The 15,830-nt window shown below is 51.1% G+C and overlaps 1 protein-coding gene across 3 annotated transcripts in view; it reads right to left on the bottom strand.

Moving 5' to 3' along the window:
- Positions 1–15,830, bottom strand: part of BTAF1 (B-TFIID TATA-box binding protein associated factor 1) — a 187,882-nt gene that overhangs the window by 13,109 nt on the left and 158,943 nt on the right. For all 3 annotated transcript variants that reach the window (XM_075348556.1, XM_075348555.1, XM_075348557.1), the window contains exons 27-28: positions 10,327–10,448; positions 9,951–10,118 (exon numbers count right to left, since the gene is read on the bottom strand). In XM_075348556.1, coding sequence (XP_075204671.1) covers positions 9,951–10,118; positions 10,327–10,448 — 290 coding nt within the window. The remainder of the gene's footprint in view (positions 1–9,950; positions 10,119–10,326; positions 10,449–15,830) is intronic.

Here is a 15,830-nt window from a genome sequence, read left to right as displayed (position 1 = left end):
GCAGTCCCGCCCTTACCCCTGACAGGCAGGCCCGGGGGCGGGATTTTTGCGACTAGGCCGCGATTAAGCCGGGGACTAAATTTGAGACCGCGCCCGACAAGCAGGCACGGTCGGCGCGGAAGTCCGCCGGCCTTCTCAATTCAGCAGCTGCCGCAGCGTCCGGGAAGAAGGTGCGCTCCCTGCACAGTCCCCAATGGGGACACAGAGTACCTTAGAGTTGCAGGGCCCGGTCCCTGAGGTTGAATAGACTCCGGTCCGGCAGATTCACACAGGGACTGCGGAGGGAGCACGGTCCCAGTAAATGGATGACCGCTCAGGATCCCACTTCTCCCTGAGCCGCTAAGGGATGGTGAAGGAGACGGCATGAGGCTCCGGCCTTTGTACCCGCAATGGGTACCTCAACCTTAACAGCACCGCCGACTTAGTGGGGTGAGAAGGGAACATGCCGGGGGCCCTCTTTTCTTCCAACCGACATAACTAATATGAGTGCATGAGTGGATGTGTGCCTCCTTCCACACAAAGCATAAAACTGAGGAGCCCGTGGTCCACGGGAGGGTGTATAGGCAGAGCGGAGGGGTTACACTTTTTAAAGTGTAATACTTTGTGTGGCCTCCGGAGGCAGAAGCTATACACCCAATTGTCTGGGTCTCCCAATGGAGCGACAAAGAAAAACCCCGAATCTTTGGTTTGCAGCATCAGTCACATCAGTTGTGCCACTATCTGCAACACATCCGTTGAATCACACAACTGATTGTGACTGATGCAAAAATAACGGAAATGTGAACATATAGTCTTTTTCGTTTAATATTTCTTTATTGTTTTCAAGAAAAATTATATAACAAAGCATGAATATAGATAATTTTGTAGTGCCCGGTTTTACAGAATATGGAAAAGTTGCAGTTTGGTCTGGGCATTTAAATCTTATACAGCATATACTACAGTGAACTTTATCGTAGGTCTTACAAGAAAAAAGAGAATTTTGTTTACTTACCGTAAATTCTTTTTCTTATAGTTCCGACATGGGAGACCCAGACCATGGGTGTATAGCTTCTGCCTCCGGAGGACACACAAAGTACTACACTAAAAGTGTAGCTCCTCCCTCAGAGCATATACACCCCCCGGATGACAAATCCACCCAGTTTAGTGCAAAAGCTGAAGGAGGACATCCACCCATAAGTAGAGAGAGTAAAACCCGGAATAACCGGAACCTCTGTCTACAACAGCCGGTGAAAAACACACGGAACAAGAAAACTGCCAACAGGCAACAGGGAGGGTGCTGGGTCTCCCATGTCGGAACTATAAGAAAAAGAATTTACAGTAAGTAAACAAAATTCTCTTTTTCTTCATCGTTCCTTATGGGAGACCCAGACCATGGGACGTCTCAAAGCAGTCCATGGGTGGGAAATAAACAGAAACTGAGAAGTAGGCAAAACCTAACTTCACAAATGGGCGACAGCCGCCCGAAGGATGCGTCTGCCCAAGCTCGCATCTGCCGAAGCATGAGCATGCACTTGGTAGTGCTTCGAAAAGGTGTGCAGACTAGACCAAGTGGCAGCCTGACAGACCTGCTGAGCCGTAGCCTGGTGCCTGAAAACCTAAGAGGCACCGACAGCTCTGGTCGAGTGCGCCTTAATCCCCGGCGGGGGAGGCACCTGAGAACATTGGTAGGCATCGGATATGGCCGACCTAATCCAACGAGCTAGGGTCGGTTTAGAAACCGAGAGACCCTTGCGCTGACCTGTGGTCAGCACAAAAAGAGGTGCACCGCCTAAGAACAGCGGTGCGTGACACAGATCCGGAGCGTCCGCACCAAATTTAAAGCATGCAACGCTTTCTCAAAGCGATGCACAGGGGCCGAACAAAGGGAAGACAATGAAATGTCCTGGATAAGGTGGAAAGGAGACACCACCTTAGGGAGAAAGCCCTGAGTCGGACGGAGAACCACCTTGTCTTGGTGAAAAAACCAAAAAGGGTGACTCCGAAGAGAGCCCAGTCAAATCAGAGACTCTCCTGAGAGAAGTTATGGCCACCAGAAAAACCACTGTGAAAGACGAAACAACGAAACCTCCCTAAGAGGCTCAAAGGGGGGTTTCTGTAAGGCCGTGAGGACCAGATTAAGGTCCCAGGGATCCAGAGGCCGCCGGTAAGGCGGAATGATGTGAGATGCGCCCTGCATGAAGGTGCGCACCTGGGCCAGTCGGGCGATACGCCGCTGGAACAACACTGACAGAGCCGAGACCTGTCCCTTGAGGGAATTGAGGGACAGTCCTAGCTGCAGACTGGACTGTAGAAAGGACAGGATGGTCGGCAAGGAAAAACGGCCAAGGAGCATGGCCGGAAGAGCGACACCAGGACAGGAAAATTCTCCAAGTCCTGTGGTATATCCTGGCCGAGGAAGACTTCCGAGCCTGAGTCATAGTGGAGATGACCTCGGAAGGAATGCCTGAAGCCGTAAGGATTCAGGGCTCAAAAGCCACGCCGTCAATCTGAGAGCCGCAGAATTCTGGCGGAAAACGGACCCTGTGAGAGAAGGCATGGGCGGTCCGGGAGATGCCACGGCACCTCTACGGACAGACTGAGCAGGTCTGGGAACCAAGCTCGCCTGGGCAAATCTGGGGCGATGAGTACGACCCGACGGCCCTCCATTCTGATCTTGCGCAGGACTCTGGGCAAGAGAGCTAGAGGGGGAAAAACGTAGGCCAGACGGAACTGGGACCAATCCTGAACCAGCACGTCCGCCGCCAAGGCCTGAGGATCGTGGGAGCGAGCCACGTAAACCGGGACCTTGTTGTCGTGCCGGGATGCCATTAGATCCACTTCCGGAGTGCCCCACTTGCGACAGATTGACCGGAACACTGCCGGATGCAGGGCCCACTCGCCGCTGTCCTCGGTTTGACGGCTAGATAATCTGCCTCCTAGTTTTCTACGCCTGGGATGTGGACTGCAGATATGGTGGACTTGGAGTCCTCCGTCCACTGAAGGATACGTTGAACTTCCAACATTGCTAGGCGGCTGCAAGTCCCGACCTGGTGATTGATGTAGGCAACTGCTGTCGCGTTGTCTGACTGGACTCGAATGTGCTTGCCCGCCGACAGGTGGAGAAAAGCTACGAGAGCTAGGAGCACAGCTCTGATTTCCAGCACATTGATCGAGAGGGCTGATTCGGACGGAGTCCAAGTGCCCTGTGCTCGGTGGTGGAGAAACACTGCTCCCCAGCCGGATAGACTGGCATCCGTGGTGAGAATCACCCAGGACGGGGCCAGAAAGGAGCGTCCCTGGGACAGAAAGAGGGGCCGAAGCCACCACTAAAGAGAGCTCCTGGACTGTGGCGACAGCCACCAGCCTGTGCAAGGAAGAGGTCCGCTTGTCCCAACAGCGGAGAATGTCCAGCTGCAGGGGACGCAGATGGAACTGGCAAAGGGAACCGCTTCCATTGACGCCACCATCTGAGCCAGCACCTGCATGAGGTGCCTGATGGAATGACGGCGGAGCCTCGGCGGAGCCTCAGCAGAGAGCGAACCGCCAGATGAAGGGACTGCTGTTTGACTAAGGGCAGCTTCACAAGTGCCAGCAGAGTCTTGAATTGCATCCCTAGGTACGCAAGTTCCTGGGTCGAGGTCAGAGTTGACTTGCAAGCGTGGCGAGAGTGAACGAGACACTCCGCTGACAGTCTGCACTGGATGAAGCCTTACTAGAAGGTCGTCCAGGTAAGGAATCACTGCCGACCCCTGGAGGTGCAGAACCGCAGCCACTGCTGCCATGACCTTGGTGAATACACGAGGGGCCGTGGCTAACCCGAAGGGGAGAGCCACGAATTGGAAATGTTCCTCTCCGATTACAAAACGTAGCCAACGCTGGTGTGAAACTGCGATTGGCACATGCGGATAGACATCTCTGATGTCGATGGATGCTAAGAAATCTCCTTGGGTCATTGACTAATCGCAGAAATTCCATGCAAAAATGCCGCACCTGAACATGCTTGTTGAGAAGCTTGAGGATCCAGGTCGGAAGGCACCGTCCTTTTCGGGGACTAGGAAGAGATTTGAGTAGAAATCTCAGAACCATTCCCAGTCGGGAACTGGTACAATTACTCCACTGGCCTGCAAGAATGCCACGGCCTGTGAGAAGGCGGCGGCCTTGGAGCAGGGGGGAGTTGACAGAAAAAAATCTGTTTGGCGGGCTGGATAGAATTCTATTCTGTAGCCGTGGGAGATGGTAACCCACACCCACTGATCGAAGACGTGTTGAAACCACACGTCGCCCAAGTGGGCGAGCCTGCCACCGACCAAGGACGTTGCCGGCGCGGCCAGATAATCAAGAGGAGGCTGCCTTGGTGGCAGCAGCTCCTGCGGACTTCTGAGGACGCGGCTTCATGCGCCAGTTGGTTTACGGACCTTGGCTGAGTTAGTGGCGAGGCCGAGGGCTTAGAGGACGACCAGTTAGAGGAACGAAAGGAACGAAACCTCGACTGGTTCCTGCCCTGGACAGGTTTCCTGGGTTTGTGGCATTTTCTGCCAAAAGCTTCCTTAATAATTTCATCCAGTTGATCACCGAATAGACTGGTCCCAGCAAAAGGGAGCCCAGCAAGGAGCTTCTTAAGAAGCATCTGCCTTCCACTCTCGAAGCCACAGGAGCCTGCGGATAGCGAGGGAAGTAGCCGAGGCCACCGCAGTGCGGTGACAGTCTCCAGCATGGCAGACATGGCATAGGATGAAAAGACTGGAGCCTGGAAGTTAAGGAAACCATTTCGGGCATAAAGTCCCTGGTGAGGGAATGCATCTCCTCCAGAGAAGCAGAGATGGCTTTGAGAGCCCGCACTGCTGCAAAAGATGGGGAGAACGAGGCCCCTGCCGCCTCATATATAGATTTGGCCAGAAGGTCAACCTGGCGGACAGTGGGATCCTTAGAGAGGTGCAGTCAGCCACTGATACAACTGTCCTGGCTGAAAGTCTAGACACCGGAGGGTCCACCCTTGGTGAATGAGCCCACTTCTTGACCACCTCTGGTGGAAGGGAGAAACAGACATCAGAACCACGCTTTGGGAAGAGTCTGTCAGGACAGGCTCTGGGCTTGGTCACAGTGGCCTGAAAAACTGGAGTGGTTAAGGAACACACTCCTTGTTCTCTTAAGGTATACTGATGCCTTTCTGCCAGAGGGGGATGCACCCCTGATACAGGCGGATTGAGGTCCAGTACAAATATAATGGACGCAATCAAATCATTAGCATCTGCGTCACCTTCGGACAGATCAATACATGAAGTAGCGTCCGAGCCCCTAGTAAAGGCATCCTCCTGGTCCTGCGAGTCCGCTCGTAAATCAGAGCTGCGGGACGAGGAAGGAAAGGGGACCCTGCGTCTCCATTTTAGGAGGACGGGGACTGAGACCAGATGAACAATCCTCTGTGAGCTTTGCTGAGCGAGCCGTAGCAGCAGAAGCGCCCTGAGAAGGGGGTTGATGCATGCTCAGCAGTGTCCGGGACAGCTGTCCCCTGGAGAGAGGGATTCTACCCAAACCGGGGGTTCAGCCACCGGAGCCGGAGCAGCCGGAGGGACCACTGATGAGCTTCCAGGCTGAGGGACCACTGTGTTAGAGCAAGCATCACAATGTGGTTATGTGCTCGGTACAGGCAGTACGAGTCTACATGCAGATCTTAAGAACAGCCTTGCAGCCTTGCTCTGATGTGAGACATGCTGCAGAAGTGGGGGCTCTGTCCAGAATGACCCCCAGCAGAGTATATAAACAGTGTATATAAGCAGGTCCACAACCGGAGGTTGTGGCTTGCCAAACCGTTTAACATAGAGACATCTCTGTGCCCTCCAGATCCCCCAGCCCAGGCCCCCATTTGTCACAATGTGGTTATGCAGACATTGAGAACGCTGATAAAATGGCGCCGGAGCGAGGAGAGGGGGCGGGGCCTACTCTGAGAGCGAGATCCGGAGGGCAAATTAGGCATACAGGGGAGGGAATCTTTCCTCAGTGAGGAGTGTCCGTTCCCTGTGCTGAACAGCCGCTGGGCGGAGCCGCACTGTGCCTCTGCATGACTGACACGCAGAGGCAGTGAAACCGAAAGTAGGCCGCAACTGAAGCCGGGGCCTAGATTTTTCCATGCGGCCAGCGTGCAGGCACCATCGGCGCGGTTCTCCAGTGAAAACTGGAGAACCGGCCGGAAATGTTACCACAGTCACATAACACACTCTCCCCAATATATAAAGTACAAGGGACCCCTGGAAAGACCACTTTTTGTGGTAATAACGTCTCAGTACTTAGCTTGTGAGACGCAGGTGCCAGGTCCCTGGGGGATGAGCGCTCCGTCCGGCAGGATCCTGAAAGGGCTGCGGATGGAGACCGGTCTCCTGCAAAGCAGTGAGAACCGTGATGGCTCCCACTTCAAGCCAGAGCCTCAGGGGATGGTGAAGGAGCGCGGCATGTGAAGGCTCCAGCCTTGTAAAATCAACCTTAACAGCACCGCCGACACAGTGGGGTGAGAAGGGACATGCCGGGAGTCCAGATTGGACCCGCTTTTCTTCCAAATCTTTGAAATCAAAAATCAAAATTCAGAGGATGCATGAGTGTGTGTGACCTCCTGAACACAAAGCATTGAACTGGGTGGATTTGTCATCCGGGGGGTGTATATGCTCGGAGGGAGGAGCTACACTTTTAGTGTAGTACTTTGTGTGTCCTCCAGAGGCAGAAGCTATACACCCATGGTCTGGGTCTCCCATAAGGAACGATGAAGAAAATTCTTCATAACATCCTTAATGACATCTTATCCCAAGTATATATCAATCGTTTATCTTTTGTTCTATTTAATATGTAGATGCCAATATCATTCTGTATAATCTTGCCATATATTTCAACAAGTAAACCTATATACACTAATTAGATAAGCAAGAGAAGGAAAAGAGGGGAAAGAAAGAAAAGCAAGGGATGAAAGGAGAAGAAGAGGGAGAAAGAAGAGAAAGAAGGAAAACACGAGAAAGAGAAGGGGAGATTCTGTAGGGTTCTGTAACGTGGCACCATGCCATCCTCCCATCAGGAGGGCCACTTCGCCCCGCCAAACATCAGTGTGGCAGCGTGCCCGTGTGTAACCAGGATTGGAATTGTTGTGTTTCTCTGAATTGAAGCCACGGATACCAGGTGGAAAAGCATAGTGAGTCTCTCCCTTCATCAAATGCTCTCATCTCTTCCAAACATCTCGGGGCATCCATAGCCCCCACCCAGTCTGCCCTTCTCAATGTATAGGTGGACCTCCAATGTTTCGGTATGATCTGTCTCATTGAGATCATGAAGTATGAGAGCAGACCTCTCTTTGCCTTAGAGATTGCCCCCCCGTACATTGAGAAGAGTGCCACTTCCGGCGAGGGTGTCACTCCCACTTGATGTAAATGATTATAGAGAGCAAAGACGTCTTCCCATAATCCCTGGATCCCTGGACAAGACCAAACATGCAGCATTGTGCCCACCGAGGTCTGACACCTCCAGCAAGTGTCAGACCTCTGGAAACATTCTGTGGAGCCTGGCGGGTGTCCTGTACCACCGTGCGAGGATTTTATAGTTGAGTTCCTGCATTCTACATGAGATGGTGGATTTGTGTGTTAGGTTAAATGACTTATACCACTGTTCTTTGGAAAAAGTCTCTCAGTTCTGACTGCCATTGCCCTACATACTCGGGCAGGTCCCCCCCCCCCCCGTCCCTCCAGACACTTATGTTGTAGATTATCGAGACTGTGTGGTGAGGTGTTTCTCGAAGGAAACAGTCTGTCAAATGGAGTCAAGTCCTTATGCATCTCAGATCTCGGAGACAGAGAGTCTACAAAGCTACGTAGTTGTAAGTATTGAAACCAATGACTTGGCTCTCTTGGCCGGTCATCTAGCAAGGACAACAGTGGTCTGCAACCCTGTTGAGTAATGACATCTTTAACACGTGGGATCCCTCCCATTGGCATTGAAATCAAGCTGGGACGGATTTCGTGAAGCCAGCATTGGAATGCAGGGTTGCCCACCAGTGGTGTCATAGGGCCCGGTTCCCCTGTCAGCCTATATCGCCTATTGGCCCTCCTCCATGCAGTAGCCAGAGACAAGAGAATCGGGGAAATTCCCAGGGTCTCCAAGTTGATTCTAGATGATAACCAGAAGATTCCCTGCGTCATGGTTGCGTGTAGATCACATTCAATCTCTACCCACAATTTTCTGTCCCTGTTATGGAGGAGATCCAGTATGCAATTGCCCACCGACGCCGCATGGTACGCTTTAAAATCAGGTAGCCCCACCCCTCCGCCCCAGCGAGACCCGTTCAACATGGAGTATTTCAGTCGGGGTCTGGTACCTCGCCATAGAAAATTGCTGATCATCTTTTTTAACTTGAGGAAGAAGTTTTCTCCTAGATTCTATGGGATTGTTTGGAACATATATAGTATTTTGGGTAGGACATCCATTTTAATTGTATTGACTCTGCCAAACCACGAGATGGGGAGGTTATGCCAAGCCGTGAGGTCTTTTTGTATGTTTTTTAAAAGGTCTGGAAAATTATGTTCATATAGGTCTTGGTGTTTAGAAGGTATCCTGATCCCCAAATATTTTATGCAATTGCTGTTCCACTTAAAGGGAAAAACGGGTTTGAGGGCATCCTCTTCCACCGACTGTAGCGATACGTTTAGGATCTCTGTTTTTTGTAGGTTTACTTTAAAGTTGGAGAGTCCACCAAAAGTCTCAAACTCCTGTAGTATGGCGGGTAAGCTAATCCTTGGTTGTGTCACATATCAGGAGGTCATCTGCAAACAGTGCCAGTTTATGAGACGTTGGTCCTATCTGTAACCCCTTTATCGAGGGGTTTTTCCTAAGCGCGTTTGTCAGGGATTCCATTACCAAAATGTATAGGTATGGTGATAGAGGGCATCCCTGTCTGGTGCCATTTCCAATATTGAATGGGGTTGACAGGTGTCCGTTCACACCCACTTGTGCAGTTGGTTCACGGTATAGGGCCTTTACCCATTGTAGTAAGCGCGAACGGACGCCAATTGCCTGCAGCGTGGCTTCTAAAAAGCCCCAATGGACTGTCAAATGCTTTTTCGGCATCGACTGTCAAGAGGCACATTGGGGTTTGGCGTTGTCGGGCTTGGGCTACCAAAGACAGGGTTCTGATTGTATTATCACGCGCCTCCCTCCCTGGAACAAATCCTACCTGGTCTTTGTGTATCAGCTTGGGAATGTAGGGGCCTAATCTCAAAGCTATCATTTTAGAGTATAGTTTAATATCCACGTTTATTAATGAGATAGGTCTGTAATTGGCGCAAGTTAGTGGATCTCTGCCAGGTTTTGGGATTACTGTTATTCATATAGCCTTTTTAAAATGATATCACACCAGATAAAAAAGTCAGCAAGAACAATGAAAATCTTAACTTATAAAAAATAAAAAAATAAAAATATAAAATGCATTGTGCCCAGCATTGTCTTCAGTGTGCTCCTCCTAGTGACAGCTTTAGCTCTACGGCTATATAGTAGGGCGAGCAAAGGTATTTGTAGAATTCTGGATCAGCGGTGATGTCAGTCTACGGGTTCTGGACTGTGGTGTGTGCCCATTATATTCTACCAGTCAGCATGTGTTCGGAGGCTTGGCACAGCGCCTGCATGCTCCATTCTGTGCCTACTAACCAGAAGAGGCAACGGGTGTTTTCCAGTAGGTTAGATATTGCTAGGGCTCTAGACCAGCAGCCATATACTACTCTGACTACCACTAGACGAGGGACCTCAGTCTTTTTGCTTCACTCTATTATATAGAAAGTTTGGAGCTCCAACAGTACCATAAAAAAAAAAAAAAATATTCTTCATTTCAGACAAGTAGTCAGAGCAAAAATGAACATTGTACTGTTTTTAGATCCAAAATTCTAAAGGCAGGGAAAACAAGTGTACAGAAATTTACTGCAGTTTTGATCTAGTGGATGATGACTTGCCTGGCTCGCTCGGTTGGAGGACCTGTGTAATGCAATGGGTTGAGATATTCTTTAGAGCAGAACTTTCCAACTTCATCCACCCAGTGTCCAGTTAAGGTTGGAGGACATACAACTAGTGAAGGAAGAGGTAAGCAGTCTGCGGACTTACTACTGTTATACTTTTGAGATCTGTAGAGAAAAAAAAAAAAAAAAAGAAAAAAATAGTCAGTCAAAGAAGGATTTTTGTGTACTCACCGTAAAAATCTTTGAGTCTTCATTGGGGAAGGGGGGGACACAGGACCATGGGTGTATGCTGCCCATGGTCCTGTGTCCCACAATGAAATGATAGAGAAATCATATTACCGTATATGCAAGAACATACAAAATTTATTTCTACCTAAGGCAATGGTCGCCTGCAAGAATACATATAGACTGCAGAGTCTTCCCCAGACCCATATCATCACATAGGATTCCATGGAGTTTGTATTTGTTTAAGAAGGCGAGCCAGTTTACACCGTCCTAAAAGAAAAAAAAAAATACAAGAAATGCACCAAATTAGGCAACATCATAGCATCCGAAAGATATAAAATGCACATTGCACATCAGGGTGGGTTTAATGTACTATATACTGTAATGATAATTTTTACAAAAAGAGGACTAAGGGAAACCGTAGTCTTGGTCATTATTTGACCAATTGTCACTAAAAGCAATCAGAAACCACTCCTTGCAAAAGTGTAAAACATTAAATATTATTCATGGCAAGAAGTGACATAAGTTTATCAAAAAAAAAAATCAGTTTACAAGAATCAGGCTTTTACAGGATGTCTGAGGTCAGATCACAAGGGCCAACACAACACATGGTAGTGAGATAAACATATTAAAAAAAAAAAAAAATTCAAAAAAAGGACACTTACTCTATAATTTATAAATACAATGTAAATGCAAGTAGGTTATCAAAATGCGAGGCCATAATAGAGTAACACTCTTGTCTCACATACGGATGCGGGTCAAAGCTTCTATAAAATCAATATACTCCCAATCACTCCTGCTGAGGTATACAAATTCACCTAAATGGAGACTTACAGGAAGAAACTTCCCACATAATGTCATTAACAAAGAACAACAAAGCTTATGACCGGCGCCCCTAGAGAGCAGTGATCACTCACCCATGGTAGTTTGAGTACCCAAGAGAAAAAAAAACCAAAACGGATTTGTGTGTACTCACCGTAAAATAGTTTTCTCTTAGCCATCATTGGGGGACACAGGACCATGGGTGTTATGCTGCCTATCCATAGGAGGACACTAAGTAGATGCAAAAGCATAGCTCCTCCTCTGCAGTATACACCCCCTGGCCGGGCCAGGCAACCTCAGTTTTAGTACACAAGCAGTAGGAGAAAAAGCCAGTAAAAACTTCAGAGGAACATGAGAAAAGATTCATAACCAAAAAAGGTACTGAGAGAACCAAGGCCCAACAGGGTGCGTGCTGTGTCCCCCAATGATGGCTAAGAGAACGATTTTACGGTGAGTAAACAAAAACTAGATTTTGGGTACTCACCGTAAAATCTTTTGGAGCCTTCATTGGGGGACACAGACCATGGGTTGTATGCTGCTGCCACTAGGAGGCAACACTAAGCAAAATAAGGAAAACTCCTCCTATGCAGTATACACCCACCAACTGGCAATCATTCCTCAGTTTAGTGAGAAAGCAATAGGAGATAACAAGAAAGAACGAACAATCTTACAGAAGTGAACATTAAAATCAACATTCAACAGTAACATTGAACAGTAACATATGTCCAACACAAGGGCAGGTGCTGTGTCCCCCAATGAAGGCTCCAAGAAAGATTTTACGGTGAGTACCCAAAATCTACTTTTCTTTATCGCTTCATTGGGGGACACAGACCATGGGACGTCCTAAAGCAGTCCCACGGGTGGGTCTAATGTTACTCTCAGGGCTGACCTCGGTCCACTGCAGCCTGCAGAACTCTTCTACCGAGGCTCGCATCGGAGGATGCGAAAGTGTGGACCCTGTAGAACTTTGTGAAAGTGTGGAGCGAAGACCAGGTGGCCGCTTTGCAAAGCTGCGACGCTGGAGCGTGGTGACGGACCGCCCACGAGGCTCCCCCCGCCCTGGTGGAATGGGCCGTAATCCTGAGTGGGCGCGTTCTCCCTCTTACCCGGTAGGCTTCCAGTACGGCAGAGCGAATCCATCGCGCAATGGAGGACTTGGAGGCAGGTAGGCCTCTGCGGGGGCCGGACGGAAGCACAAAGAGGGAATCCGACCGTCTGAAATGAGACGTCCTTGAGATGTACCAGCGGAGAGCTCTGACCAAGTCCAGCCTGTGGAGAAGAACCTCACGAGGGTGCGAAGGGTTCGGACAAAAAGAAGGAAGAACAATGTCCTCGTTAAGATGAAAAGAGGAGACCACCTTGGGCAGAAAGGACGGTACCGGACGAAGGACTACCTTATCCTGGTGGAAGACAAGATATGGAGAGCGGCAGGAAAGCGCCGCTAGTTCAGATACCCGCCTGATTGACGTGATGGCAACTAAGAAGGCGACCTTCCAAGAGAGGAACGTTAGAGACACCTCCTGCATAGGTCCGAAAGGAGAATGCTGGAGAACAGACAGACCAGGTTGAGGTCCCAGGGCTCCACCGGAGGTTGAACGGGGGGCACCGCATGCGCAGCCCCCTGAATGAATGTGCGAACCTGTGAGCGAGAGGCAATTCTCTTTTGAAAGAGAATGGAAAGAGCAGACACTTGGCCCTTGAGGGAGCTGAGTGCTAAACCAGCATCCAGACCAGACTGCAGGAAGGACAACAGAACTGGCAAGGAGAAGGTCATGGCTGACCTGGTTAGCTTCGGACCAGCGGAAATAGGCCTTCCACGTCCGGTGGTAGATGCGGGAAGAGGAAGGCTTCCGTGCCTTTATCATTGTCTGGACGACCCTTTCTGAGAATCCCGAGGAAGTTAGTACTGCGGCTTCAACAGCCATGCCTTTAAATTGAGCGACTGAATTCTGGTGAAGAAAAGGCCCCTGAGTGAGAAGGTCCTGGACGTCTGGAAGTCCCCACGGAACGTCGGCGAGAAGGTGCACGAGCTCTGCGTACCACGGGCGACGGGGCCAATCTGGGGCCACGAGAATCACCGGAACTCCTTCCGCTTTGATTTTCTTGACTAGCTTGGGGATAAGAGGAAGCGGAGGAAAGAGGTACGGCAGAGAGAACTGCGACCAGGGGATCGCTAGGGCGTCCGTTGCGAGCGCCAGTGGGTCTCTTGCTCTGGAGACGAACTGGGGCACCTTGTGATTCCGAAGATTCTGGGATTGAGGGACCACTCTGCCGCGTCGAGGCCTTCTCGGCTGAGGAAGTCGGCGGCCCAATTGTCCACACCCGGGATGTGGACCGCCGAAATCGCTGGGATATTCTGTTTGGCCCAGTCGAGGATTTGAGATACCTCTCTCATCGCCGCTCGGCTGCGTGTTCCGCCCTGATGGTTTACGTAGGCCACGGTGGTTGCATTGTCGGACTGCACCCGAACTGGGTGTCCGCGAAGCAGAGCCTTCCAATAAAAGAGAGCCAGGCGAACTGACCCGAGTTCCAAGATGTTGATGGGAAGCTTTGTTTCAGGCTCGGTCCAGCGACCCTGAACTGTGAGGTCCTGGAATGTGGCTCCCCATCCCAGCAGGCTGGCGTCTGTCGTGATGACCTTCCATCGAAGTGGAAGAAATGATCTCCCTTGGAGGGTGAGGGGAGAGCATTTCCACCATTCCAATGACTGACTCGGAGGGATCGCAATTGGCCGATCCAGGGAGTGAAGAGACTTGTCCCATGCTGCGAGAAGGAGACCCTGAAGAGGGAGAGTATGGAATTGACTGTAGGGCACCGCTTCCATTGACGCCACCATCTTTCCGAGAATGCTCATGCAGTACCGAAGGGAGCAACGGGGTGCGCGTTGGAGCTTCCGAATCCCCCTGAGGATAGCTGAGAGCTTGTCCTTGGGCAGAAGAACCCTCGCTTGCGTGGTGTCGAATATCATGCCGAGGAATGAGATGCGTTGAGTCGGGATCAGAGATGACTTTGGTCTGTTGATCAACCAGCCGAGACGGGATAGAGTATCCAGAGTGATGTTGAGACTGTCACGGCACTCCGACGCCGAGGGAGCCTTGATCAAAATGTCGTCCAGATGCGTAATGGCTAGAATTCCCCGGGTCCGAAGAATAGCCATGACAGTAGCCATCACCTTGGTGAAGACTCTGGGAGCTGTCGAGAGCCCGAATGGGAGAGCCGTGAACTGAAAGTGTTGCCCCTGAACCATGAAGCGTAAAAATCTCTGATGAGCTGGAAAGATTGGGATGTGGAGATAGGCGTCCTGGATGTCCACCGAGCAAAGGAACTCCCTGGGTTCCATGGACGCTATCACTGAGCGGAGAGACTCCATGCGGAATCGCCGGAGACGGACCCGCCTGTTGAGGCGCTTGAGATCCAGAATGGGGCGGACTGTGCCATTCTTCTTCGTTACCACGAAGAGGTTTGAATAAAAACCCCGGAATCTGTCTTGAGGGGGGACGGGGGTGATGACCCCAGAGTCTCGCATGGACTGGATGGCTGCGAAGAAGCCCTTTGTGAGGGAGGGATCCTTGGGGGGTTTGGACTGGACGAAGCGTGAGCATGGGAGCGAAGAAAACTATCTTGTAGCCGTGAGAGATGACGTCTCGAACCCAGGCGTCTATCACGGAAAGCCACGTGCTTCTGAACATGCGGAGACGACCGCCGACCCTGGATGAGGAGCCGGGGACGGGAGCCCAGTCATGCGGAGGAGAATCTGTTGGATCTGGAGCTGGAGGGCTTGGACTGCTGGCCACGGGAACGCCAGTGGGGTGTTGCCTTAAAGGAGGGCTTCCGTCTCTCTTGACGTGCTGGGGACCGCTCCCGACGTGTGTTGGTGTTGGTAGAGAATTGGCGAAAGGGAAAAGCCCGCCGCTTTGGAGGGGCACGGGAAGTCCTCTGTTGGGGGAGGAAGGTACTCTTGCCCCCCGTAGCCTCAGATGATCTTGTCCAGTTTTTCTCCGAAGAGTCTGGCACCAACAAAGGGAAGACTGGTGAGGGACTTCTTGGATGCTGAGTCTGCGTTCCACGCTTTAAGCCACAGGGCTCTGCGGATTGCAGTAATGTTGACGGCTGCCAGGGCAGCGGAAGCAGCAGAGTCGAGGGACGCAGAGACTAGATATTTTCCGGCATGTGTGATCTGATCTGCCAGATCTGCCAGCTCGGGTCTGGGAGCGTCAGCTAGGATACCACGCCGAAGGAGCTTTGCCCAGGCGGAGACAGCCTTGGAAACCCAGGTGGCTGCAAAGGCTGGAGTGATGGCAGAGCCGGAGGCTTCAAAGGGCGACCTGGCTAAGGATTCTATGGTCCTGTCCGAGGGATCCTTCAGGGAGGCGCCATCAGACAGCGGCAAGGTGGTGCTGGACGAGAGTCGGGAGATCGGAGGATCCACTGAAGGGACCACTGACCACTTCTGAAGTTCCGGTGGAAAGGGATAAAGGACCTGTGCCCGCTTGCGCTTCTGGAAACGCTTGTCGGGATGTTACCACTGTCTGGAGAAAATATCCTCAAACTCCCTGTGGTAGGCGCTGGATCAACATCCTTCACCTCTAGGGTCTGATTGACAGCAATGACCAGACTGTCCATTATACCGCTCAGATTGGATATATGTTCAGAGTCCAGATCAAAGTCAGAAACAGAGTCCTGGTCCGAATCTGGAGCTGCCGCAGAAGAGGCAGGAGACAGAGCGTGATGCTCTGGAGCCCATAGCGGGGCTAGGAGAGCTGGAGGATGACCCCGAGAGGGACTGCTTCCTAGACCTCCTGTGAGTTCAGCCCTGCCGGCTCAGACTCG

The sequence above is a fragment of the Anomaloglossus baeobatrachus genome, chromosome 5 (assembly GCF_048569485.1).
Source record: "Anomaloglossus baeobatrachus isolate aAnoBae1 chromosome 5, aAnoBae1.hap1, whole genome shotgun sequence".
NCBI classification, from domain to species: Eukaryota; Metazoa; Chordata; class Amphibia; order Anura; family Aromobatidae; genus Anomaloglossus; species Anomaloglossus baeobatrachus.
Note: the sequence above shows the minus strand (reverse complement) of the source record. Positions and strands in the feature narration are given on the sequence as shown.